General features: G+C 40.2%; 1 protein-coding gene across 4 annotated transcripts in view; it reads right to left on the reverse strand.

The window, feature by feature from the left end:
• Positions 1-25,552, reverse strand: part of LOC136863938 (serine/threonine-protein phosphatase 2A 56 kDa regulatory subunit delta isoform) — a 766,800-nt gene that overhangs the window by 314,944 nt on the left and 426,304 nt on the right. For all 4 annotated transcript variants that reach the window (XR_010859229.2, XM_067140384.2, XM_067140386.2 and 1 more), the window contains one exon: positions 5,131-5,261. Coding sequence is in view for 3 of the 4 variants with exons in the window: in XM_067140384.2 (XP_066996485.1) it covers positions 5,131-5,261 (131 nt within the window). In the remaining variant the exon portion in view is untranslated. The remainder of the gene's footprint in view (positions 1-5,130; positions 5,262-25,552) is intronic.

Genomic DNA, 25,552 nt, shown 5'->3' on the forward strand with positions numbered 1-25,552 from the left:
GGTTGGCAGCTATGCCCAAACGTACACGCATAATCCCACTGCTGTAGAACCCTGGAGCTAGCGTTGCCATGGTTACGGCAGTTCATTTCCTTATCCGATTCTGAGAGCAGGGGTAGTGTGGTGCCAGTATCTCCATAACGGTCGGTTTCAGGGCCGTAAAACATAGTTTTCGGGCCCATGGGGCTCACCGAGATTTGTTCTTTGGGTCAAGGGGCTTAAAATGAGCTTAGTGTTGCCCTTGCACGACAAATTCGATATTTTGCCTATATTAGCCTATTATTTTTATGCTTTCCCTGTCGCCCCCACATCGAATTGTTTTGAAAATAAAATACAGCCCATGTCCCTCAGGGATAATGTATATTTACATTAGTTAAAGGATTTTTAGAATCCGTCCAGTAGTTTCCGAGATTACCCTCCAGATATACGCAAACTAACAAAATTTGCGGTCTCTCTTTATTATATTAGTGTAGATTAAAGGAGTCGGACTGATTTTGTCTTTTTTATGATTAGATAAAAAACGATGAACGAGGCGTGCTTGAATGACTAGCATTCTAATATTTCAGTGTCCGGCTCCATGGCTAAATGGTTAGCGTGCTGGCCTTTGGTCACAGGGGTCCCGGGTTCGATTCCTGGCAGGGTCGGGAATTTTAACCTTAATTGGTTAATTTCGCTGGCACGGGGCTAGGTGCATGTGTCGTCTTCATCATCATTTCATCCTCATCACGACGCGCAGGTTGCCTACAGGAGTCAAATCAAAAGACCTGCATCTGGCGAGCCGAACATGTCCTCGGACACTCCCGGCACTAAAAGCCATACGCCATTTCATCAGACTCCACGACTATGCCACAACCTGCCAAAGTAATGAAATTTTCTTCGTGGACTGACGTTCATGATGCTCCTATTCCAACAGATGAGCTGGAAAGATATTTAAAGCAAAATTGTGGAATGCAAGAAGCGTCCTATTGGAGAACAAATGGACAAAACTATCCAATATTTCACCAGATCACTAAGAAAGTAATATGTATGCAAGCATCATGTTCAGCTTCAGAGATAAATTGCAGTTCAGCGGGCTTCATTCTCAACGCACGACAATGCTGATGCTCTTCTTTTCATTCACAGTAATTCCATTCCACCATATTAACAGTGACCAATAAACTACTCACACTAAGTAAAAGCTATGTTCAGGATTGTTTTTGTTGTTGGCAAATTGCACGTCATTTCCGTTTATATTTTATTTTGAGGTAAACCCGAATGAAGTCCTATGAATATGCTTCATGTTATTTAGATTCATTTTCAGTTAACTTGATGCCAATTGCAAACGAATGTTAGTTTATAATAAAGTTTCTGTTTGTTTTCAATTATTATTATTATTATTATTATTATTATTATTATTATTATTATTATTATTATTATTATTATTATTATTATTATTTATTATTATAGTGCAGGAGAAATATCTACCGTTTAATTTCAAAATGCGATTAGCCTACTTTGCAATATGTTAGTAGCGTACGGAATTCGTAGAGTGAATGATCCGAATAGTAGTGTGACGTGAACATTTCGTTGTGCACAGCGCACATGTTATTGTTGAGAACTACTCAAGGTTTTTCCACGGAGCCCGCCCAGTGCGGTGGACTGCGGTGGGCCGTATGAGCCCAGTGCAGTGGGCCAGTACGCTGCCGCGTCAGAAAGAGAAAGGCACTGCACGGGCTGGACTGCCGGAGCCCGTGGGTTCGAAGTGCTGCACGGTGGGTCTGGCTGCAGGAGTCTGGTATGTGCATTTGATGATGATCCCTTCAGGTGCCACAGACTCCTGTCAACAAATTGATGTACACTGCCTGACAAAAAATTTGAAGCACCCAGAAGAAAAGGTTGGATGTCAATGTAACTTCGTACACGTACACACCATCGGCAAGTATGTAAATGATTAGAGCTGCAATTCTCTGTGACAGGTAGAACAGTCACCAGAGAGCATTGGTGGTGTTTCTGTTTAGCGTCGTTACCAGGCCTGGTAGGGTACATAAGGTGCACCAAAAGCGTCAGATGGCGAGTGATCACTGTGAACGACATAGAGATGCTGCATACTCGTGCAAGACAGCATTATCAGCACCTAAAAGAGTTTGAAAGACACCCCATTGTTGGCCTCCATTTGGCTGGGTGGTCAAATCGTACAGTATCCAGATGCGACAGTGGCCTGATGTTGGACTGCATGAGAACGTGAGGGCAGGCATTCTTGTCAAGGGAGGATCGCCATATCATGCACCTAACACATCATAACCCCTTCGCATCTGTGCCTGCCATCCGAGAACAAGTAATGGACTCCATGCAACATTCTGTGCCATCCTGCACCCTTAGTCAGAGACTAGTAGCAGCTGGGCTAGAGAATTACTGTCCCATGCTCAGGCTGCTGTTAACACCACAACACAAACGGCTGTAGTTGGAGTGGTGCTGTTACCAGGGAGCATAGACTGCTGATGAATGGTGTCTCACTGTGTCCAGCGGTAAATTGCGGTTCTGCACTACCCCCAGATTACCATCGTCTGAGAGTATGACGACCTGGGGAGAGGTCCCATTCTACCAATGTTGCATACACACACAGTGGTGTTAATCCTGGCGTTATGGTGTGAGGAGCTATCAGGTAGACTCAGGGCATGGTTAGTAGTGACCGGGGGAACTCTGAAGGCACTACGGTACATCATGGACGTCCTGTGTCCTCACGCGTTACCTCTCATGCGACAGTATCGTGGTGCCATTTTGCAACAGTACAATGCTCATCCACACACGGCACGTGTCTCTACGAACTGTGTGCGTGATGTTGAGGTACTCCCATGGTCAGCAAGATCCCCAGGCCTGTCCACGATAGATCACGTGTAGGACCAGTTCGGACATCAACTCTGTCCCAATGCCAGTATCCAGAATATACGACCAGCTACAACAGTTGTGGGCCAGCTTGCCTCAGGAGAGGATACAACGGCTCCTTCCCAACCGAATCAGAGCGCGCTTCCAGGCCAGAGCAAGTGCAACGTCATACTGATGAGTGGCCTCATATTGCCAAGTTCTTTACAAAACTGAGTCAAGTTTACAATCACTGAAATAACATCACATATCCTATCAACACGTGAAGTTTCATTTCGTTTCCTCTTCTTCTTCTGGGTGCTTCCTTTTTTTTTTTTTTTTTGTCAGGTAGTGTATATGGGGTTAGAATATAGAAAGGCTGTGTGTGTAGATTATCCGACACTGTCCGATTACTGAATTTGAATATAGTTTTGGTGCAGAGAAACACCATCTAGACAGTATCGTGGTGCCATTTTTCAACAATCTCCTCGTTTTCGTCCTTTGTGGCAATACGTGTGGCACCAAAGCCTGCACTTGGCCAAAAATTCCTGAGTCTTTGAGCACCCGTGCGATATTGTTTTGCCAGTGTTGTTGTAAAATGTTCCACTTGCCTTCATTCTTGTTTCATTAGGTGTAGTTGGTGTAAAATTTCTACCATGAGCATTTACTGTTGCAGAAACTTGCTTTGATGTGTAATGTCCCTTGTTGTACAGATGTAACATTTATATTTGTACCTTTATTTTTCCCCATTGACTCAAACATGTAAAATTTAATACTTTCTATTGGTTGCATAAGCTAATTTCTGAAAGACATGTTTTGACCGTTGGGTTACTCTTGGCTCGTTTAACATGTGTGCAAAATTTATGCTAGATCAGCAATTCCCTGGTACGTGAACAACCCTTGCGAGATAAATTTTGATGTTTTCACTCTTTGTTAATTCTGGAAGACTACTTAGCTAAAAAGTAAGTATCCTATTGATAAGCGAAAATACTTTTATTGTAATGGATGGTACGCTTTCTTTGTCAATAGCTGCTACAAGTAGACAATGTTTGCCAAGTCCATTAGAATTCACTACTGAATCATTCGTATTGTGTCCAAATTTTCCACTTAAACATATATATTTATCTGCCCACTACTGGTAATTAGAATTATAACTGACATGCTCTAACTGTGATTTACAAGGAGGTAGTAGCAGGTACTACTTATGATCATCCTTTCAAAGCTTTCCTGTAATTTCTAATTTCTCCTCCATATATAAGGTTCCTGGAAGGGTCTTCACAACCTACATCTCCATTTTCAGCTGATGGAATGGGTAAAGATCTTTTACGAAGAAAACAGGCAGGAAGAAGATGGAAGACAATAAAAGCTACTGGCTACTATTTTACACATAAACCTCCTGCTGTCAAATTCAGTTGCAAGTGTGAATCTCAATTAGAGTAAAATCCCATACTGAGAGAAGATAGATCACACTAATCTATAATAACTATAACAGTGATTGTTATTCATGACAACGTCTGCCTCTTATGCAATTTTATATCTAAAGCAGAGACCCTTACTTACACAGACACCACAATCTCACAACTTATGACACCCCCTCCCTAAGATGAACAAGGGCTGTTGACCACCCATATCATTTAATTCATAAAATGAAACAACAACAAAGATAAGAATATTTGCTGAGCATTTAGTCAATATGAAGATTCTGGTGAAGGAAGATGCACACTGCAGAAGAGGTATATGTTGAGCTCCTGCAGGTTAATTTCTCCAATTCTCATGCATCTCCTCCAAGGTCAATCAGCCCAACATCAATAAGTCATTCTTTAATCTTGACGCTGTATTTATTACGTACCTGCAAGAGTCTTTGCAGCAAAGTCTCCAAAAATAAAATAAAAATGATTCTGAACTTCAATCCTCATTACTATTCAAAATTACTGGTAGATTCATTAAACCGTCACTCAAGAATGGATTTGGTTATATCATAACTGATACGAACAAGCTTTTCTTAATTAATAGATAGTTGTGGTACCCGATGTGCCTCATAAGTAGATTTTTAGTCACTTGGACAGTCTATTACAATACCTGATTCTGCATTTTCCATTTTATATAGAAAAAAAGAGACAAGAGAGGATATATAAAACTATTCAGCAACTATGAGGATATACATTTATATCCTTTCACACCAAACTGTGATAAATTTAACATAACAGATCTAGAAAGGATAAAACAATGTTATAATTAACAACTATAACAGCAATAAAATCATGATACTTCCCATAATCTAAAAACCATTCTCACCTATAAAAAATATTATTTATTTGCTTCCGGATGTACGCCCGCAGTCCCAAGAACTTTCCATATATTCTATGCAAGGTAGTCTTCAGGAAATCCCTTTCCCTTGGATCTTCTGAGTCGAAGAGTTCTAATAACTGAAACAAATGACTGTGCTATTGAAAAATGAAATGCAAAGAAATAGATGTCCAAAATATGAACGTTAATAAAATGGAACACGAACAGACAACTTCAAGTTTCAATGAATTTTCCCTCATGAATAGGATATGGGATTTGTTAAGGGGATATTCGACTTACACTCATTGATACATAAAGGAAGACTTTTGTAGTACTTCTAGGGATGAACACAGAGTATGAGTCATAAATTAAATAATATAGGAACACACAACAGACACAGTTTATATTGGTGAGTGAAAGCAACACATTAATGTTGCAGTAGAATATTGTACAATACTAAAAAAAATAAAAATTCTTATTATGATCATCAGGATGACAGCGGGAAAAAGACAAATAGAAATTACAAACAAGGAAGAGAAATCAAACAAAGAAGGACGTGTCACAACGCTACAGGACATCATCAGTAACTTTTCTCTTACTTCCTTCAAAACAAATTCGAGCAATGGCCCTTTTGCATTTTAAGAGGAGAAAAAATAGACCGAGCATCAATAATTTAATTTAGAATCAGCTAAAGGATGAACAATACCAAGAAAGATATCTGGGATATATAGATAAATGTTCAGGTATGAAAGCTAACGGGAGCAATATACAGGGTTATTCACCTAAGGTGTTACATCAAAATAACTTCTAATCCATTGAAGATATTGATATTGTTTTCACAATGTTAAATGGTATTAAGGAGCTCATAAAACATTGTGCTGAGTTTTTCTGTGGGGTTATTAATTACGGAGACACCAACATTAACTTCGTTTTTTCAAATGTAACAATAGCAATTTCAGACACTAGCAGAATTTTTGTTTTACGTCGCACTGACACAGGTACATCTTGTGGCAACGATGGGATAGGAAAGGGTTGGGCATGGTCTTCATTAAGGTACAGCCCCAGCATTTGTCAAGTGTGAAAATGGGAAACCAAGGAAAAATGTCTTCAGGGCTGCCGACAGTGGGGTTTGAATATCCACCATCTCCCAAATGCAAGCTCACAGCTGCGTGACCCTAAATGCAAGGCTAACTCACTTGGTAAAAGATTTTATTATTAATACTTCAGATATGCAATTCATTTATACATCTGACAATTACTTTTTGAAATATCAGTAATACTTCTACTCACACTTTTCATGGCAAAGAGTGGCCACTTCTTGTCATATCAGGTGGCATTCGCTGGTGCAAGCTGTTCCCTTGTCATGATTCCAGCCCCCAGCTGGTATTCTACAGTACGTACGAGCATCTCTTGTAAATATGAGATATATCCCTCGGCTTTATAACATGTTTATGACAAATGAACTAAAGAAGGTATAGGGAGATTTATGTTTTTCTTTAAGAAAAACTAACACTGTAGTATTAGTTACAAAACTAATGTTTTATTGTTTCTGTTTTGAGAAAACTGCACATGTGAACTGTAAATTGAAAATAACATAGTACAGCTCAACAGTTCCTTTTAGAAAAGCAAATTAATAATATCAGAGTAACTTCATGGTAATGATGGTGATTGACTGGGCATGGAAATATGATCAGTATTGTCTGTTCAACTGTTATGATACTAACAGGAGTTTGGCATTTAGAGATGATGCATGCAACAAGACCTTTTTCTTTATGCAATAAAGCCACTATACTGATTCTCTGCTTGTGGTTAATCGTTTGTTGAATGTAAGTGGAATTTTTACAAAAACAATGTATACAAATTAATTACAAGATATTTGATATGTGATTCTCACACTAATGTTTCTATTTTATTATGCGCTTGAAATGTTTAACATCAACGGCAATGCACATTTGCAGACCTTTCTTGGGAGATGATGACACAGACCAAAGATTTTCCCTCAATATTGCAGCACCAGCTGCAATGAGTTCAACCAACACCATTATTTTATTTCTTAGGGAAAAATCTCCCTATCCCATCTGTAGTTTACCTGTCATAAACACGTTGCAAACCGAAGGGATATGTCACATAGTTAGATGTACTGTAAAATGTCAATTCTGTTGCTGGGTTTGCAACAAGAAAATAGCTTGCACAAGCAAACAACATAAAATACATCAAGACCAGGGCCTGTTGTCAGCCATTAGAGTGCAAGTTCAAGTATTACTGATATTTCAAAAAGTATTTGTCTAATGTATGATTTAATTACATGTCCTAAATCGTAACTATTTGTATGTTCGTGCTAATGACACAAATTGCTATAGTTCCATTTAAGAAAACAAGATTGGTGTTGACATCCGTGTTATTAATAATTCCACAGAAAAATGTAGCACAGTAATTCATGAGCCTCCTAATACTATGAAAGATTATGAAAACAGCAGATTTTAAATTGTTTTGGTGTAACATCTTAGGTGATACCCTGAATATGGACTGACTGACAAAAAAATTGAAGCCCCCAGAAGAAATGGTTCGATGTCATTGTAACTTCATACATGTACATACCATTGGCGGGTATGTAAATGATTAGAGTTGCAATTCCCTGTGACAGGTAGAACAGCCACCAGAGTGCATTGGTGTTGTTTTTTGTGTTGTTACCAGGGGCATGAAAAGCATCAGATGTTGAGTGATCACTGTGAAGGACATGGAGATGCCGCATACTCGTGAAAGACAGCATTATCAGCACCTGACAGAGTTTGAAAGTGGCCTCAGTGTGGGTCTCCATTTAGCCGGCTGGTCGAATCGTGCAATACCCAGATTTGTGGGGCATTCAGATACAACAGTGGCCCAATACTGGAGTGCATCGGAATGTGAGGGCAGGCATACTCGTCGTGAAGGTTCTGGTCTACCACATCTGATCATCACAAGGGAGGATCGCTGTATTGTGTACCAAGCATATCGTAACACATTCACACCTGCGCCTGTCATCCGAGAACAAGTAATGGACTTCCTGAAACATTCCGTGTCATCCCACAACATTAGTCGGAGAGCAGCAGCAACTGGACTAGGGAATTACTCTCCCATGCGCAGGCTGCCATTAACACCACAACACAAAAGGCTGCGTTTGGAGTGGTATCGCGACTGGGAAGTATCGACTGCTGATAAATAGCGTTGCATTGCATTCAGCGATGAATTGCGGTTCTGCACTACCCAGGATGACCATCACCCCAGAGTATGATGACAACCTGGGGAGAGGTCCCATTCTTCCAATATTTCAGAGAGGCACAGCGGTGTTACTCCTGGGTGTGGGAAGTCATTGGGCATGACTTCAGTTACGGCTGGTAGTGATTCAGGGAAATCTGATGGTGCAGTGGTACGTCATGGACATCCTGCGTCCTCATGCGACAGTATCATCGTGCCATTTTTCAACAGGACAATGCTCATCCACACAACGGCATGTGTCTCCATGAACTCTCTGCATGATGTTGAGGTACTCCCACAGCCAGCAAGATCCCCAGATCTGTCTGTGATAAAATGCATGGGACCAGCTCGGATGTCAACTCCGTCCCAGTGCCAGTATCCAGGGTATCAAGGACCAGTTACAATAGTTGTGGGCCAGCTTGCCTCAGGAGAAGATACAATGGCTTTGACACCCTTCCCAACCAAATCGTTGCATGCATCCAGGCCAGAGCAGGTGCAATGTCATACTGATAAGTGGGCTCGTACTGCCATGTTATTTCTAAATTTGACTCAATTTTGCAATCAATGGAATAACATCACACACCCTATCAACACGTGATGTTTCATTTCCTCCTCCTCTTCTGGGTGCTTCAAATTTTTTGTCAGGCAGTGCATATTTAAAAAGCAGATGATCAACAGCAACTTACCGCGCAAGTACACATGGATAGAGCACACATAGGCCCTTACCCTTCTGAACACAACCACTCTAAGACCTGCGACCCACTGTCTACATATAACCAGTATCAATTTCACTGGTAGCATCGCCAACAAATCAACTACCAGCTTCAATGCAGACTCTGTTCAGATTTCTACACTGATTTAACTACCAACTCACTAGCCTAAAGTTGTGCAGCTGGGAGCCTTTTGAGACCAGACCACTGTGGCCAGGCTGGCTTGACTGAAATATTGGCAGCTATGTGCCTAGTGTTCTTTGTACAGTCGACCAAAAGAGCGAACACAATTCATGCAGCACTGGAACAGTGATGTTGAATTGTGACTACAAAGCTCCCCTCACACCATTTTCAATGAAATTTTGATTGTATTAGAGTATTAAAAACATATGTTCTAATCTCAAGATGAACTTATATTTTTTTAATATTTGAATTTGACTTATACTGAACTCGATATCAACAGACATTATTTTTTTATTCTCCAATATTTACACACTGATGGATACTTGATTTTACAATTTTCATGTAACAATGTTTTTTTTTTTAAAGTTGCTTTACGTCGCACCAACACAGATAGGTCTTATGGCGACAATGGGATAGGAAAGGGCTAGGAGCGAGAATGAAGCGACCGTGGCCTTAATTAAGGTACAGCCCCAGCATTTGCCTGGTGTGAAAATGGGCAAACACGGAAAACCATCTTCAAGGCTGCCGACAGTAGGGTTCAAACCCACTATCTCCCAAATACTGGATACTGGCCACACTTAAGCAACTGCAGCTATCAAGCTCAGTAAACAATGTAAAAAGATATGAGGTTTAAGCATGCAAACTGTGATTTACAATTTCTTGGATGTGAATGACAGAATTCCCACTAAGAAAAGTATAATTTCTGATATTCATTCAGTAAACCATAACAAATGGCACTAAAATTTCCTCAATGTACCACCGAGCAGTCCAGGATCTATTGCAAATGATCACATTGGTTTTCAAGTCAAGACTTGCGCCTGCCCATATCATAACAGATCCACCTCCATAAGGAACAGTATGTTGTACAGCTGTTGGATGAAAACATTCCCCATTTCTTCTCCAGACTCACAGACAATCTGAACAATATAACGTGCAAAGGGCTCCATGCAAGAACAGCACAGACTGCCAGTGTCTTAGCTGCATGTGTAGATGATTTCTAGCAAACTGCAGTCACGTGGCACAATGTCGTCTATCCAGTGCAGGAACTTCAGCGGGTCACTGGAACTTAAATAGGCCTCTCATAAGCTTGTTTCTGACTGTTAGGTCACTAACATACTCTAGAAGCCTGCTGTAGGTACATACGTAGTGCTCACGCTATAAGTTGGCAAATTCGAAGAGCGTGCAGATACACACAACAATCCTCCTCTGAGGTGGTTTTTCTCCCTCTGCTATGTAAACAGGACATGTTATTGCTGTAATAATCTGATCCCAAACCCATTATACATTTGTACAGGGTAGTTAGGAATATCTGAAGATAAGATAAAATGTTGATTCTGAGCAGCGTATACATTTTCAGACTGTGTTCATAGAAAATATATAGTTGTATAATTATTTTGTCATCCCAGCTTATAATTGTAACCAGCAAGCAACAATAAGCAAACCTCCCTACTACAAAGCTGAGTAGTATTTATGTATTCCAACAACATAGCATTCTTATTAATATTCTTAAAATTGTTATTCTGTTAACTAAGGTATTCATCTGTTTTTCCTTAAATATTCAAATCTGTTCTTTATTCATATTTTCTATCATTTTGTCTATAGAATACCAGTGTAACTGCCAGTGTAATTGCCTCTCTATTTGTAACCTGTATTCTTTATCATTATTATGTATATTACTGCATGTGCTGTAGGTTTATCTTCTTTCCTTTTGTGGTACTTAAGATTCAAATAAATAAAGAATTTCATGAAATTTAATGGCGACGAATAGCATAAAAACGCACATGCAACTTCTTCAGCTGAGCATTACATGATGTGAACAATGGATCAGTCTCCAATAGAAAACAACTCATGGAAAGCCATTTATTTCCTCTAAAGAGCGAAGGGACTGTGGTTGTGAGCAGACATTATGGAAAATGAGGGAAGGAATAGTGAGTTTCAGGGAGATAATTAGGCATGTAATGGAGGATAGGAATGAATCAAGTACACCGGGCAAGTTGGCTGTGCGGTTAGGGGAGCGCAGCTGTGAGCTTGCATCCAGGAGATAGTGGGTTCGAATCCCACTGTCGGCAGCCCTGAAGATGGTTTTCCATGGTTTCCCATTTTCACACCAGGCAAATGCTGGGGCTGTACCCTAATTAAGGCCACGGCCGCTTCCTTCCAACTCCTAGCCCTTTCCTATCCTATCATTGCCATAAGACCTATCTGTGTTGGTGCAACGTAAAACCAATAGGAAAAAAAAAAAAAAAACATGTACAGGATATAGAAGGTAGGTAAGCCAGATGGGAAGGAAAGGGAGAATTGGTGGAAGAAAGATGGGGTAATGTTTTAAGGGAAAGTAAAATGAGGGCTAGAGATTCTCCTCATGAAGTGAATTCAGGAAAGTTTTTTTCACTGAAGATGGCTCAAACGAGCCAAAACTCGTTTGAATTGGATTACTCCTTCTAATGATGGAATATATGATGTATTGATTTAGGAGGGTACACTCATTTTTGCACCTTTGTAAAGTGAAAACCATCAATACCGAATTATTCTAATATCATGTAGTAATAATAATAAATATATATGTGTCACTGCATGTTGGGGAACAGGGAAGTGTTACAGAGGAGGGGCAAGGTAAGAGGAAAGGGAACGCAGAGTAAGGGATATGAAGAAGGACGTGAAACAGAGTTGTGGGAGGGAGAGAAGGCAGGATGATGTAGGTTCTGTAGTCATCAGGGAAGATGAGGGAGACCAAGAGAATGGGAGAGTTGGACTGAGGCTCTAGCCATGGGTGACTACTGCTGGGCATATGGGGAAGTGTATAGTGGAAAGGGAACAAGGGTCACGAGTTATTCACGAATTGGTTTCATGCAGATGTGGAGGAAAGTAGAAGGGAACGAGGAGAGTAAGGAGAAGGTGGTAATTTTCTACATCTGTGCCATCAACATAAGGCAAGCAGGTACTAACATTGTTCGGGATGTGTGGGATCTGGTTACAACAGCGTAGGAGAATATAGAAGGAGCAGAGAGTGTTATCACTGGAACAACGTTAAGGAGGGATACTGAGTGGAGGGTGATCAGAGATTTAAATGAGACTATGGAGTGGGTATTAGAGAAACTCGGAGTGAGAATTGCAGATCCTAATCTAATGGGTGGGAAGTGGATAGGGATCTGTGCTCAGAGTTATAGGGAGGTACATTCAGGGAAATGTGCTGGACTAGAGAGCAGTGATGATGAATTTAGGGAGATGGAAGTCAAGTAAGGATGATAAAAAGCTGTTAGTGTTGAACTGTATAAGTACTGTAAAGAAATGAACAGTATTAATAGATATATGTGTGTATATATATATTTTTTTTTTTTGCTAGGGGCCTTACGTTGCACCGACACAGATATATATATATAGTAAATATATACACTGTATATACATACATATATCGATTATATTAATTTGACCAAAATAGGATTGTAAATATCATTTGGAAAAACAATAACATATATTTCAGACAGATTGCTTTAAATACCTGGGAGAATGGATAATAAACAACACACAAGAAAAGGTACCTATAGATATAAGAGTAAACAAAATGGAAAGGATTTTTCATATGACAAAAAATATATACAATAAGAAATCTTTATCCTGGAACTTGAAATTGAGACATTATCAAACAGTGGCCCAGCCAGAAATTTTATATGCAGCAGAAACTCGAGTTGAATTTAGACTACGATCGAACAGAGAGCTATATTTAAAAGTTGAAAAACCAACAACTGTAATGAGGAAAAGAAGACTCCAGTTTTTGGGACACATTTATAGAATGAATAACAATAGACTAACTAAACAAATCTTCCACTTATTGAACAGCTACAAATCCAAGCCAATGTGATTCATTGAAAATAAAAAAAGGATGTGAAAAACGCTGGAATTAAAATAGATACAGTAGAAAACAGAACACGTTTCAGAGAAGTAACACGAAAGGCAGAATTTCAGGAGAGAGAGAGAGAAATTAACAACTGGAAGAAAATGGACTCAAGAGGAAAAGGAACAATGTGCCAGGTTTTGTAGAGAAAGAAAAGAAAAAAGTGTGTTGCATTTGTACATGTAACTATGAGTAAAACGTAAAGGGTTATCATTATTGTTTGGTGATATTCTGGAACATTGTGAAAACGTTGTGATTTGGACTTTCGGAATAGGGTGTGTCTGCCCTTGTCGATTCTAGAAGATGGAAGGTTCTCAATAAACATTAGAAGCATATTCTACTAGTTGTGTACGAGTTTCATAAGATGGAAGGTTCTCGATAAACAGTTACGTTGGAGAAATTAACAGGGGTTTTGACTGGTGGAACTGGGCGGTGAGACGTAAGGTTCTGTGGCCTGAATGGTTACCTGGTGATCAGACCGGGGCCAGCCTTGGCCTTCTTAAGAGAGCGAGGCAAGATTTCATGGACTTTTTCGGTTCTAGTCAGTCTAGCGAGCACACACACTTCGGAGGTCCTCCCACCCGGGATGACGTGCCTTGGGGTAAGTGCTGTTGGTTTCATTTCCATCTTAATTCATATTTAAAGTTTGCTTGTATTTTCACATAGGAGTTTACCCCCTACCACCCTGACTCGCCACTCTATTATTAAGATGCCTTAGCTTCCGTTATGTATAATTTTAATATATCACGTGGCTCCTATTACCTTTAATCATTGTACTCTGTATATTTGTTAAAGTACCTTTAGGTTAGCCTCTTTGACTTAAGCGAACAGCCCTTGGTAAATTGCTACTGAACTTGTATATTTGGCCTATGTTAATATGAATTTTGAATCGAGAATTTTGTTTGTAATGTCTATTTTGGAAAAAATATTAACAGATCAAGGAATCACCGTTGATTCTTCTTGAAATCCTCGACCTATGTATCCTCATGGCCCTAGGTAGGGTTCCCACGCCTGCTCCAATTCCTTTCTTATAGTCTTCTCGTTGTCCAACCTGATGTTCGTTTGTTTAATTTTGATGCAGTTTATCCGGTGTTTTGGTTTGCGTTAAAGGTGTTAAAATTCCATATAATTTAAGTTTTACTATTATTATTATTTACTATGAGTCGTGTAACCTGAAGCCCGGTTGCAAACAGCATTCTCAGAAAACGAAGGAAGTCTGGAAATGAAGAAAGTTAAATGTAAAGAAAAGTAACCAAAGTTGATTTATCATACCCTCAAAAGGGTTACTTGAAGAAGAAGATATTTGTATATACAGAGTCCAGCAGAACATGTACACTCTCCTTATGGAACAAAAACTATTATTATTATTATTATTATTATTTGAAATATTGATCACATATGAAGTACTGTCTTCAGTTAAGCATATGGTCACATTAGATGTTCAAAATGTTCGCACCGAGCCCGATAGCTGCAGTCGCTTAAGAGCGACCAGTATCCAGAATTCGGCAAATAGTGGGTTCGAATTCCACTGTCGGCAGCCCTGAAGATGGTTTTCCATGGTTTCCCATTTTTACACCAGGCATGTGCAGTGATCTCCATTGCAACATTGACCGACATAATTGTCGCGACCGCTCGTCGTTCTGCTATCTGTCTGCCAGTGAATGGCAAACATTTTGCAAGTTGCAGTACCTTAATTAAGGCCACGACCGCTTCCTTCCCATTCCTAGCCCTTTCCTGTCCCATCGTCGCCGTAAGACCTATCTCTGTCGGTGCGACGTAACGCAACTTGCAAAATGTTTGCCATTCACTGGCAGACAGATAGCAGAACGACGAGTGGTTGCCACAACTATGTCGGTCAATGTTGCAATGGAGATCACTGGACATGCTGCTGTACTCTCCTGGCAAAGGGCCTCCAGCATGCACGGCTTAAGTCAATAGACTTGATCTTTCTCAGTAAGTAAAAGTCCATCCCTCTCTGTACAATCAAATATCCCTGAAGATTGTCATCCAGGAAAGTTCGTACTGCTACATGGTAAAGTGGTGATGCCCCGTCCTGTTGGTAGAAGACCACATCATCAGCTCCATAAAGTGCAAGTACTGCTGGTAAAATTAATGTGCATAACATTTCCAAGCACACTGCTCCAGTGACAGTACAATCAAAGAAAAAGGGTCCTAGTAATACTAGAACGCCTAAATTTTCCTCATACCTATAAAGGCCGCAGGCGGTCATTTTGACCGCTGCCACTTACTGATAATATATCTAGCATCCAGGATCTAGGAAACATGTGAATGTTAAATACTTTATTTTAAAACAACATAGGACACCAATCCATTGTTAAATATTAATAATTGTTCATATTATGTCACTTCTAATTGATAACAATGAAATAATTTGGCAGGCTTGCTACTGAATGCCTTTGTGAAAACTTATGATGAAAATAAGTCTCTCTTTGTTTACAAGCCTATTCAGGCACTTGACAAGCAATTTATGCAAGCGATTACCTTACACAAACATTTTTCACAGACTACTTTGTTGCACGAAGAACATGTGTCTACGTTTTGTTCTGTTTACAATTGGAGTTCACTCGACATTGTTGTTGCTTATGGCTGGCACATTGGGCCTGAGTCTGAGGCTCAGGCTGAAGTGTAGGGAGAGTTCAATCAACAGGGATCTTGTCTTCACAAAATAAGATCTTAGTTCTGGTATTACTTCAAAAATATAATCATGTCGAGAGATTCTCTGTCCCGTAAATTCCTTGTAGACTATCCATGAATTTATTGCTGCTAGATCAAGTACGTTGTAAAATACATGTGCAGGCCACCTTCAGCATCCAGCCCTAGTGGTGTATTTATGCGCCATGTGATCAGCTACATCAACACCATACTTAGTTCCATTATAAAATTCAGTAGTACTAGGGAGCTTCTTGTTATCTTCACCGACAAATGTGTCTCTACATGCAGTCTGCTGTAGAGGACTGAGCCTAATCAAAGCATCATTAGTTGCTGCAGAAAAAATCCCCTCACAAATGAAGGTAAAACTGGCATCAAGGTTATGTAGTTTGGGGTAAAGGAGATGAGAGGTAGGATACAGAGACCCTTCAAGTTCAGTAAGGAGGTCAATCAATCCAGCTGCATGATCTGTGAAAAAAACCACATGGGTGTGAAGCCTATTCACTTCTCGGTCACTCAGATCAGTCAGGTATTTAATACCACAGTTATTGATGTCTTTCATGTCAGACATCTTGAAAAATGTAACATCATCAGTAAAGTAAGCACTCAAATAGAAGACAGCCTGAAACCAGCTATCCCATCAGGTTATGACAAGTACAAGAAAAAGCTTTGCTTCCTTTCAAGCACCATACTTTGATGTTAAGAATTGTAAATAATTATATTTTCGCTTTCTTGTGTTCGAAAATGCAGACTTTACCATCGCAACCACATGATTTAAATCTGTCATCACTGCGACAGCTCTCCTGCTGTTTTAGAAGCTCTGCGCAGTTATAGTGTACCATATGATGCAATTAAAGTGTTTGTTAGTGTTACAAGTGAACTATGTAATGAGAGTGGAATGTATTTTTTTGAAGACTTTGTTTGTAAAATACGATATGAAGTTTTATTTTTATTGACCTAACCTGTACTGTATAATGTTGTAACATAGGCATTTGTAAATAGTAGAATTCTGTCTATAGTTCCTGGAAAGATCCAGAAAGTTACATAACTTTTGTACAGGGTGTGTTACTTTGTTGGTATGTGTTCTAGAAAGTGTGTTCTGTCTGTTCTGGAAATACGACATTCGCGATCAGGCGTATTCTAGAAGGTTAGTCAAAGTTCGCGATCGAAAGTAAGGTGGTGATTGGCGAGTCTAGGTGGCGATAGGGAACTCGTGCACGCTGATTGGCTGCCTCCAAGGCCGGAATTTCCTATATATAGTAAGCGAGGCAGTGTTTGAATGAATTCTGTATCCTGAATTCTTCGGTCTCGGTTTATCTGTCTGCGAGCAGCCTATCTGGTTGACGTCCCCCGGTTTCCGGGATGGCACTCTCCTCGGGTAAGCACTCTTGAATTCTGTTCCTGCTAAAATTTCGGTAATGTTCCGATTTGCTCTTCATACAGGAGTCTGCCCTAACCCCGCCTAGATTCACCAAATTAGTTACTTATGACGCTTTAGTTTTTCAGCTAGGCTTACCTGTTTGTTTCCGAGGCATTCCCATTTCTTGTTTCAATAACGTATGTAGAATGAAGTTTAATATTATTTCCCTTGGGGTTTGCCTCTGGTAGTTCTGTATCACTTTAGGTACGTTAGATTTTGAGAAACTCTTCAACTTCACTGTATATTGCATTGTACAACTGCATTGGTAAATAGATGTATAGTTGATTTGAAATTTGAATTTACACTGCTACGAAAAAGCTATGTATATCACTGAACTTATAGCTCGTAACTTGGAATTGTATTTGAAATGTATTTGTAAAATTATTTTATAAATAATATTTTTAAAATCTAAGGATCACTGGGATTTATTTCGGAATCCGCTATCTAAGCCATGTCCATGCCTTTGGTAGGTTCCCAGTCCCTTTCATCTTCCCGGTTTATTGTTCACTAGTTGGCCCTACTGATATTTACGTACATGTTTCTTGGAGATCCGCGTAATCCTAGCTACTGTTTTTCCGAGTGTGTAGTGTTTTCTTATATTGTGTATTGTGCTCTTACCTTCCCCTTTTAACTGTGTTTGTGCCTTGTTTGGTGTTACCACTGTAGTAGAGGTAACAGTTAGTGACAGTGCCCCATACATGTAAAATGTAGTTAAATGACTATCAAGTCATACACCTATAAATAACATTATTCATCTATTATATATATAATTCGCTGGGGCCATCAAGGACCACGTTAAGTCTTGTTGCATTTGACACTGAACTTGGCCTTCTTTAGAGCCCAAATTTCCCTCATTCTTTGTGAGTGGGCCTGCTTACGCTCCTCTTCGGTTGCTCGTCTCGGTTTAGCCCATTCGTCAATATTTTCTTGCGGAAGAGCTCTCTGTTAAGGGCTTCTTCAGCTGAGATATGTAGCATTTGCAGGTCTTCTTTGGTATTTCTAAACCAGCGAATTGTGGTTTTGGAGTTTGAATCAAAAAAGTGAAAGATTTCTTTAGTTAACTTTCTTCCGTCCATTCTCTTCAGATGACCGTAAAATCATGCCCGTCTTTTTCTGATTGTGTCGGTAATTTTCTCTATTTTGCTGTAGACTTCCTCGCTGGATCTCTTTTGATGGATTACATTTCTGTACTTTGATCCCAAGATTCCTCTCACAATTTTGCGTTCTTTTTTCTCCAGTTCTTCAAGGAGTCCTTTGTTGGCATTTAGAGACAGGGTTTTTCGAACCCCACTGTCGGCAGCCCTGAAAATGGTTTTCCGTGGTTTCCCATTTTCACACCAGGCAAATGCTGGGACTGTACCTTAATTAAGGCCACAGCCACTTCCCTCCCACTCGTAGCCCTTCCCTGTCCCATCGTCGCCATAAGACCTATCTGTGTCGGTGCAACGTAAAGCAACTAGAGGGAAAAAAAAAAAAAAGAGACAGGGTTTCAGCTGCATATAGAACTACTGGCTTCAGAACTGTTTCATAGTGATGTATCTTGGCGTTTTGGGAAAGGCATTTTTTGTTGTAGAATGTGCGGGATGTTTGGTAGGCTATTTCCAGTTTGCGTACTCGCTCCTGAAGTGCTTCTTTGTCCAGTCCATTTTTCATGATGATCTCACCCAGTTATTTGAATTTGTCTACTCGGGCGATGTCCCCGTATTTTGTATGGAGTTTTGGTGGAGCCTCTTTGATGTTAGTCATTACTTCTGTTTTCTCAAACGATATCTGCAGACCAGTTTGTTCGGCAATTTCCTTTAAAATTTCAACTTGAGCTCTAGCGGTTTCTATGTCGTTTGGGAGAACAGCAATTTCATCGGCAAATGCTAAGCAAAAATACCAATATAATGGTCCGTTATTGGACATTATAAATTTTCCAGCCAACTCATTCTTGGTTGCCTGCGTTTCGCCCTCGTGTGCTAAGTTAGGCTTGTCAGTTGGGACTTAGCACACCACCCAACTGACGAGCCTAACTTAGCACACGAGGGCGAAATGCAGGCAACCAAGGATGAGTTACCTGGAAAATTTATAATGTCCAATAACGGACCATTATATTGGTATTATAAATTTACTCATTCAGGACAAATATTTTAGGTTTCCTATGGGAATCAACATCTACATTAAATGCTAAGCAGTCTGTTGCGATCCCCTTGGATTTGGTTCCTATTCTTAATGGACTGTATTTGGTTTCCTGTAATCTCACCCGCCAGGTTCTGATGATCTTTTCAAGAACACAGTTGAAGAATATCTATCATCTATTATATGGATATCCATTTCAAGTTATTTAGTATATTTTAACTGTAAGGTCTAAGAAGTCAATGTAACTTTATTGAATAGGTGGATCCTTATATCTTATTTCAATACTTTGTGAATCTCGATTCAATACGGACCATACGAGGTTTGTCCGGAAAATACGTATAAAAGTTGAATAATAACTTTATTTAACAATTATTCAGGTATTACAATATGGTCTCCTTCAAAGTACTCTCCCTGAGACAAGATGCACTTCTGCCAACGCCGTTTCCACTGTTGATAACATTGTTGAAAGTCTTCAGTTGTGATGCTGTTCAGTTGCTTCCACATCACCCAAGTGCCGCCCCCGAATCACCATTTTGCATTTCGGGAACAGGAAGAAGTCACAAGGGGCTAAATCGGGTGAATAAGGCAGGTGGTTTGTCACGGTGATTAAGCTTCGGGCCAAAAACTCACGCACAACGAGCGACGTGTGAGTGGGCGCATTGTCGTGATGAAGGATCCACCTGCCCCCTTGTGCCAAATCCGGTCGAACTCGGGCCACACGAGCTCTGAGACTTGATGTTGATGCGCTGTTCCTCAATCAGAGAGAGCTCCATACCGACGGCAGGTGAAAACGGGTAACTTTCAACAAGCAGCCGCACACTGCTACCGACATGCAGAGCTCTCCGACTCGAACTGAGCGTTGAGAAGATTGGCAACAACAGCAGTGCCACCTGGCGGCGCCTCTACGATACGTGATACGTCACCCCGACGGATTTATACGTATTTTCCGGACAAACCTCGTATAATGAAATTCTTGACGTTGAATAAAGCGCAATGCAAGAAAACAATGAGAGCTCAGGAAGAAAAACCAAACTACACAACCAGTACCTAACAGAACAAATGTGTGTCAAAAATGCAGAAAAATCTGCAGTTCTAAGACTGGCATTTACAGTCACTAACTAAGCTTTTCAGGAAGACAATCATACTTGTCAATGAGAGATAGCCCATCACATCTAACAAGATGTCCTGAGTCCACCAAGCTTTCATTCCCATACAGCAAAGTTGGTCTGAAAACAGACTGATGTAGAGAGTTTTGTCTGGGAGATTACTTCCTTCTTACAGAATCCTGTTGATCACAACTGCGAGCTCACAGCGTTAGCTTTACTGCACCTTGATTCAACCTCACTTACTATACTACCATCTTGGGAGAATACACACCATGAATACTTGAAATTATCTACTTGTACCACCTTTGTATCCCCAATCTGACATTATATTCTCTTGGATTTCTTACCCACCAACACAATTTAGCCTTGGAAAAGCTAATTTTTATGCCATACTCATTGGACCTATTATCAAGTTCCAAGATATTAGACTACAAGCTCTCAGCACAATCTGTCATTAAGACCAAGCTGTTAACATAGGCCAAACTGCTTATTACATGTTTACCTAAATGAATCCCTCCCTGCAACTTAGTACCATTCAGTAGACAATCTACAACCTGTGACAATAAAGCTCGGTGAATGAACTCAGAAAGGTCGATCCGGCAACACTGGCGACACACAACACTGCACCTGCATAGCAGCAGGTTTTGGCCACCTGCTCCCAACGTTGTTCAGTTGAGCATCATGCGTGTGCCGTGTAAGACCTGTTTGACATAGTGCGTGTTAAGTGCGTTGGTTCTGAACTGCGAACAGGAACATGAACGACCAAAAGATCAATGTACAGTTTTGTTTTAAGCTTGGCAAGACACCGAAAGAAACGCATGCGATGCTGGTACATGTTTATGAAGATCAAGCACTGCCCTTGAAGTGTGTGTACAAATGGTTCACCGTTTTTGAAGAGGCCAGAAAAGTGTTTCTGACAACCCTCATAGCGGAAGACCGGCGACTGCCGCCAGTGACGAAACCACTGAGGTGAAGATATTAATTACGAATGATCGGTGATTAACGGTGCGCACGACAGCAGATGAACTGCAGATTAACCATGAATCCGTGCAACAAATCGTTACCCAGAAGTTAGGGAAGAGGAAAACTTGTTCTCGTCTTGTGCCACATCACTTGAATGACGATCAGAAGCAGGCACATTTAGAGGCTTCACAGGATTTTGTCCAAACGGCGGATGCGGCACAAAATTTCTTGAACTGTATTGTCATTGAGGATGAAACCTGGTGTCTCAGATACGACCCTGAAACGAAAGGGCAAAGCATGGAAGTGCGTTCTCTGGGACCCCCTCGTTGAAAAAGGGTGTCAGAGCTGAAAAATCACGCATCAAACTCGCTTTGAAAGGAAAGAGATTTGATGATATTCCTGACATCCAACGAAACGTGACGAAGCTTTTGAACTCCATCCCAAAGGGAGCCTTCTTGCAAAGTTTCCAGGACATGTACCACCGATCTCAGCAGTGCATAGTTATGGGAGGGGACTATTTCGAAGAACAGTAAGGTCACTGTCGTGCATTGTTCATCTATGTTGATAGCACAGAGCTATTCACCGAACTTTATTGTCACAGGTTATGTATACCATAAACAACAAAGGTGATAAGATAACAGCTTTGGCTAACCCCAGTAAATACCTTGAACCAAGAACTCATTCTATCATCAATTCTCACTGCAGCCAGACTGTCAACATAAATGCCCTTGATTTACTTTAATAACATACCCTTAATCCCATAGTCCCCCAGAACAGTGAACATCTTTTCCCTCAGTACTCTGTCATATGTCTTCTCTAGAACTACAAAACAAATATTCCTCTTGTAGCAGTTTTCAGTTGCCTGGCGCATACTCGAAATCTGATCCCGACAATCCCTTTTTGGTCTGATTCACCACTGGTTTTCATCCAACTTACTCTCAACTACTGATTGCATCCTCCCTTTCAAAATACCAATGAACAGCTTGCCTAGTATACTGATAAATGAGATACCTCAATGGTTATTGTAATCCTTCTTGATCACTTGCTTATAGATAGATGCAATTACAGCTTTTATACAATCAGAATGTTCCTTACTAATATTCCATGCTAAACTTATTACTGTATGAAGCCATTTCATACCTGCCTTCCCACTGTATTTCACCATTTCAGGTCTAAATTAGTCTATTCCTGCTGCTTTATGACAATGATGTGTGTTTACCATCCTTTCTACCTCCTCAAGCGTAATTTCACCAACATAACTGTTCTTCTCCAGACGAGCTCAGTTGTTTGCAATGTTACCAAGTAGATTTCTTTTTACATTGAGAAGATTTTCAAAATATTCCTTCCACCTGTCCAGTGATTCCCTGGGTTCTATTATGAGTCCACTTGATTTACCCAAACACTACTAATTTCCTTTCTCCTCCTCTTCTAAGATTCATTATTACTGAGCAGGAAGGTTTTCCTGCTGCTTGACCTGGCTTTTCCAGGTTATTACCAAAATTGTCCCACGATTTCTTCTTGGATTCAATAACTATTTGTTTCGCTCTTGTTTCTTCCATCTACAGACAATTCGCTGTCTGCACCAGTCCTTGTTCGAAGCCATTTCCGATATGCCTTCTTTTTAAGTTTACAAGCTGCTCTCACTTGATCATTCCATGAAGATGTTTCCTTTTTACAATCTTTACACACAGTTATTCCTAGGCATGACTTTCCTGTTTCTACTACAGCATCGCTGTATGCCGCCCATTCTCTTTCTATATCCTGAAGCTGCTTACTGTCCATTGTTTTGAAATTTTCACTTATATGCATGCACTTCTGTCCAATATCCTTGTCCTGGAAATTTTCTACCCTTATTCGTCTGCACACAGATTTCACTCCTTTTATCCTAGACCTAGCGATACTCAGTTCAGCACATACCAGATAGTGGTTCGCATCATCAAAAACACCCTGGAAAACCTGCACATTCCTAATATATTTCCTGAATTCAAAGAGTTAAGATATAGTCTATTATGGATCTGGTGCCCCTACCCTCCCGTGTGTTGTGGTGAATAGCCTTATGCTTGAAGATTTTATTTGTAATGCTAATCCCATACTAGCACAGCCAACACTTCTCATTCCTATTAGCTTCCATATCTTCTCAATATGCCTTTGCTGGCAAGATGTAGTGTTTACAGTGAGCTATGTCTTCTGGTATGGGCTAGAATAAAATTGTTACTTTCATTGAGCTGTCTCAGTCTTTTCTGTGGCTTTGACAATATGAAAGTGGCTGAGGTATGAGTGATGCTAGTAGTGCCATTCCTTATGCAGCCAGTCCCTGCTATGAATGGTGTGAAAATGTCGTTCATAGGGTCGGTTGGTGCAGGCATTTCAGTGGGCTTAGCAGACTGATGTGCAATGGCAACTTCTGGCTCGGTGAGGAAAGCAACGGGAAACTACCTCACTCCTCATTTCCCTAGTACGCCTCTTCAGTGACACCTAGGCCATCTATGACAGCTAACGGTGAACCTGTTGAGGATCCAACCAGCCTTTGGGCTGAATACCCAACATATAGTAATCGCCACGTAACGAAATACCCCAGAAAGTAAATATCGCCGCCCGATGCTCTTCTTTTCTCTTTTTTGTAATGGCTGATCACTGCTGCCAACCTGCCTGGTTACATATTAAAATCACCAGACATAACCATAACAAACTAACCTCAATGTAAACACCGATAATAAATGTTTCCCTACCCTGGTAAATGATAAAAGTTAAGATGAAATAAATCAAGATATTCATAATTAAGTCGGTTTCCACACTCAATGAGAAATTAAGGAAATAAACACCCTTTCTCACTCAAATTAATGTTACATATATCTGTCTTTATTTTGATATACAGTAGGCGTACTATAACCATATTCTTGAAAAGAGGGGCGTGTTAAACGATGCAATTTATTTAATAAGTCTTTGCAGTGTGATTTTCGAAAGTTCCAGACATCCAGTGACTTCCCTTTCTTTTGCGCGAACATTTCCTTCTCTCTTCAATACCGGTAACCAGTAAGGAGTGAGATTGGGCATATTTTCAGCCTGCAGGCTGGTTATATCTTCACGGTTTTCAGGAAACATATAGGAATACTGATGTGCCAAGCTACGTGAACGGAAATTAGGTCAGCTTTCAAGCTCGCTGCAGAATTGAATATTAGTTCTACTATCTACTTCTATCGTTTTCTTAGACATCCCAATCGAATTCTGTTCGTATAAGTATGGGACGAAATAGGAACGTAATTAATAAAATGATGTGCTCATCATTTCACACAAACTATGTTATTAAATGCATTATCCGAACATGCCACAATTTTACTTACCTGGTATTAGCCAGATAGATTTACAATCCCACAGAAAAAGAAAATATACTTTAAATATTCTCGCAAATGTATCGCTAGTGACTTTAAAGGCAATGCGGTGGCAACACGCAATTCACGCTAGAACAGATACTGAACGTTGCCAACGTGCCAGATTAACGGTAACAGTAAGACGTCGTATCGGCAAGTAGGGTCCCTAAACTGTATGGTTACCGACACTGAAAAAGACCCAACAGCAAGAAAAGTCACTATAAATCAATACCTTAATATTACAGGGGAGAAAGGATAAGGTTGCACCCTTAGGGTACGTCCTTACACGGGGACGACTATACATACATCTCAATATTTACCTATCACCCTTTCCTAGCCTTCAGTTCTCTTTCCTACTTCCGCATTGAAATAGCACATTAGCACCATCCCATCCTTGCTGTTGACCCTGACTAAAATGTCACTCACTGCTTCATAAAACTTGTCACCCTGATCCTCGTCTGAACCGTCACATGGTGAATACAATGAGACAATTCTCATCCTAATTCCTCCATCTGCCATATCTACCCACATCATTTGCTCATTTACATGCTTAACAGAAACTATGTTGTGTGCAATAGTATTCCTGAAGAACAGTCCTACCCTACCCTCTGCCCTTCCGTTTCCCATCAAGAACACTTACCTGAATATCGTTAACTCCAAACACATCCAGATACATCCTCTTTGCTGACTCAACCAGTCTTTCTTTCTTTCTTTCTTTCTTTCTTTCTTTCTTCCTTCCTTCCATAAGCCCCATTAATACTGAT

The sequence above is a fragment of the Anabrus simplex genome, chromosome 2 (genome assembly GCF_040414725.1).
Source record: "Anabrus simplex isolate iqAnaSimp1 chromosome 2, ASM4041472v1, whole genome shotgun sequence".
Lineage (NCBI taxonomy): Eukaryota > Metazoa > Arthropoda > Insecta > Orthoptera > Tettigoniidae > Anabrus > Anabrus simplex.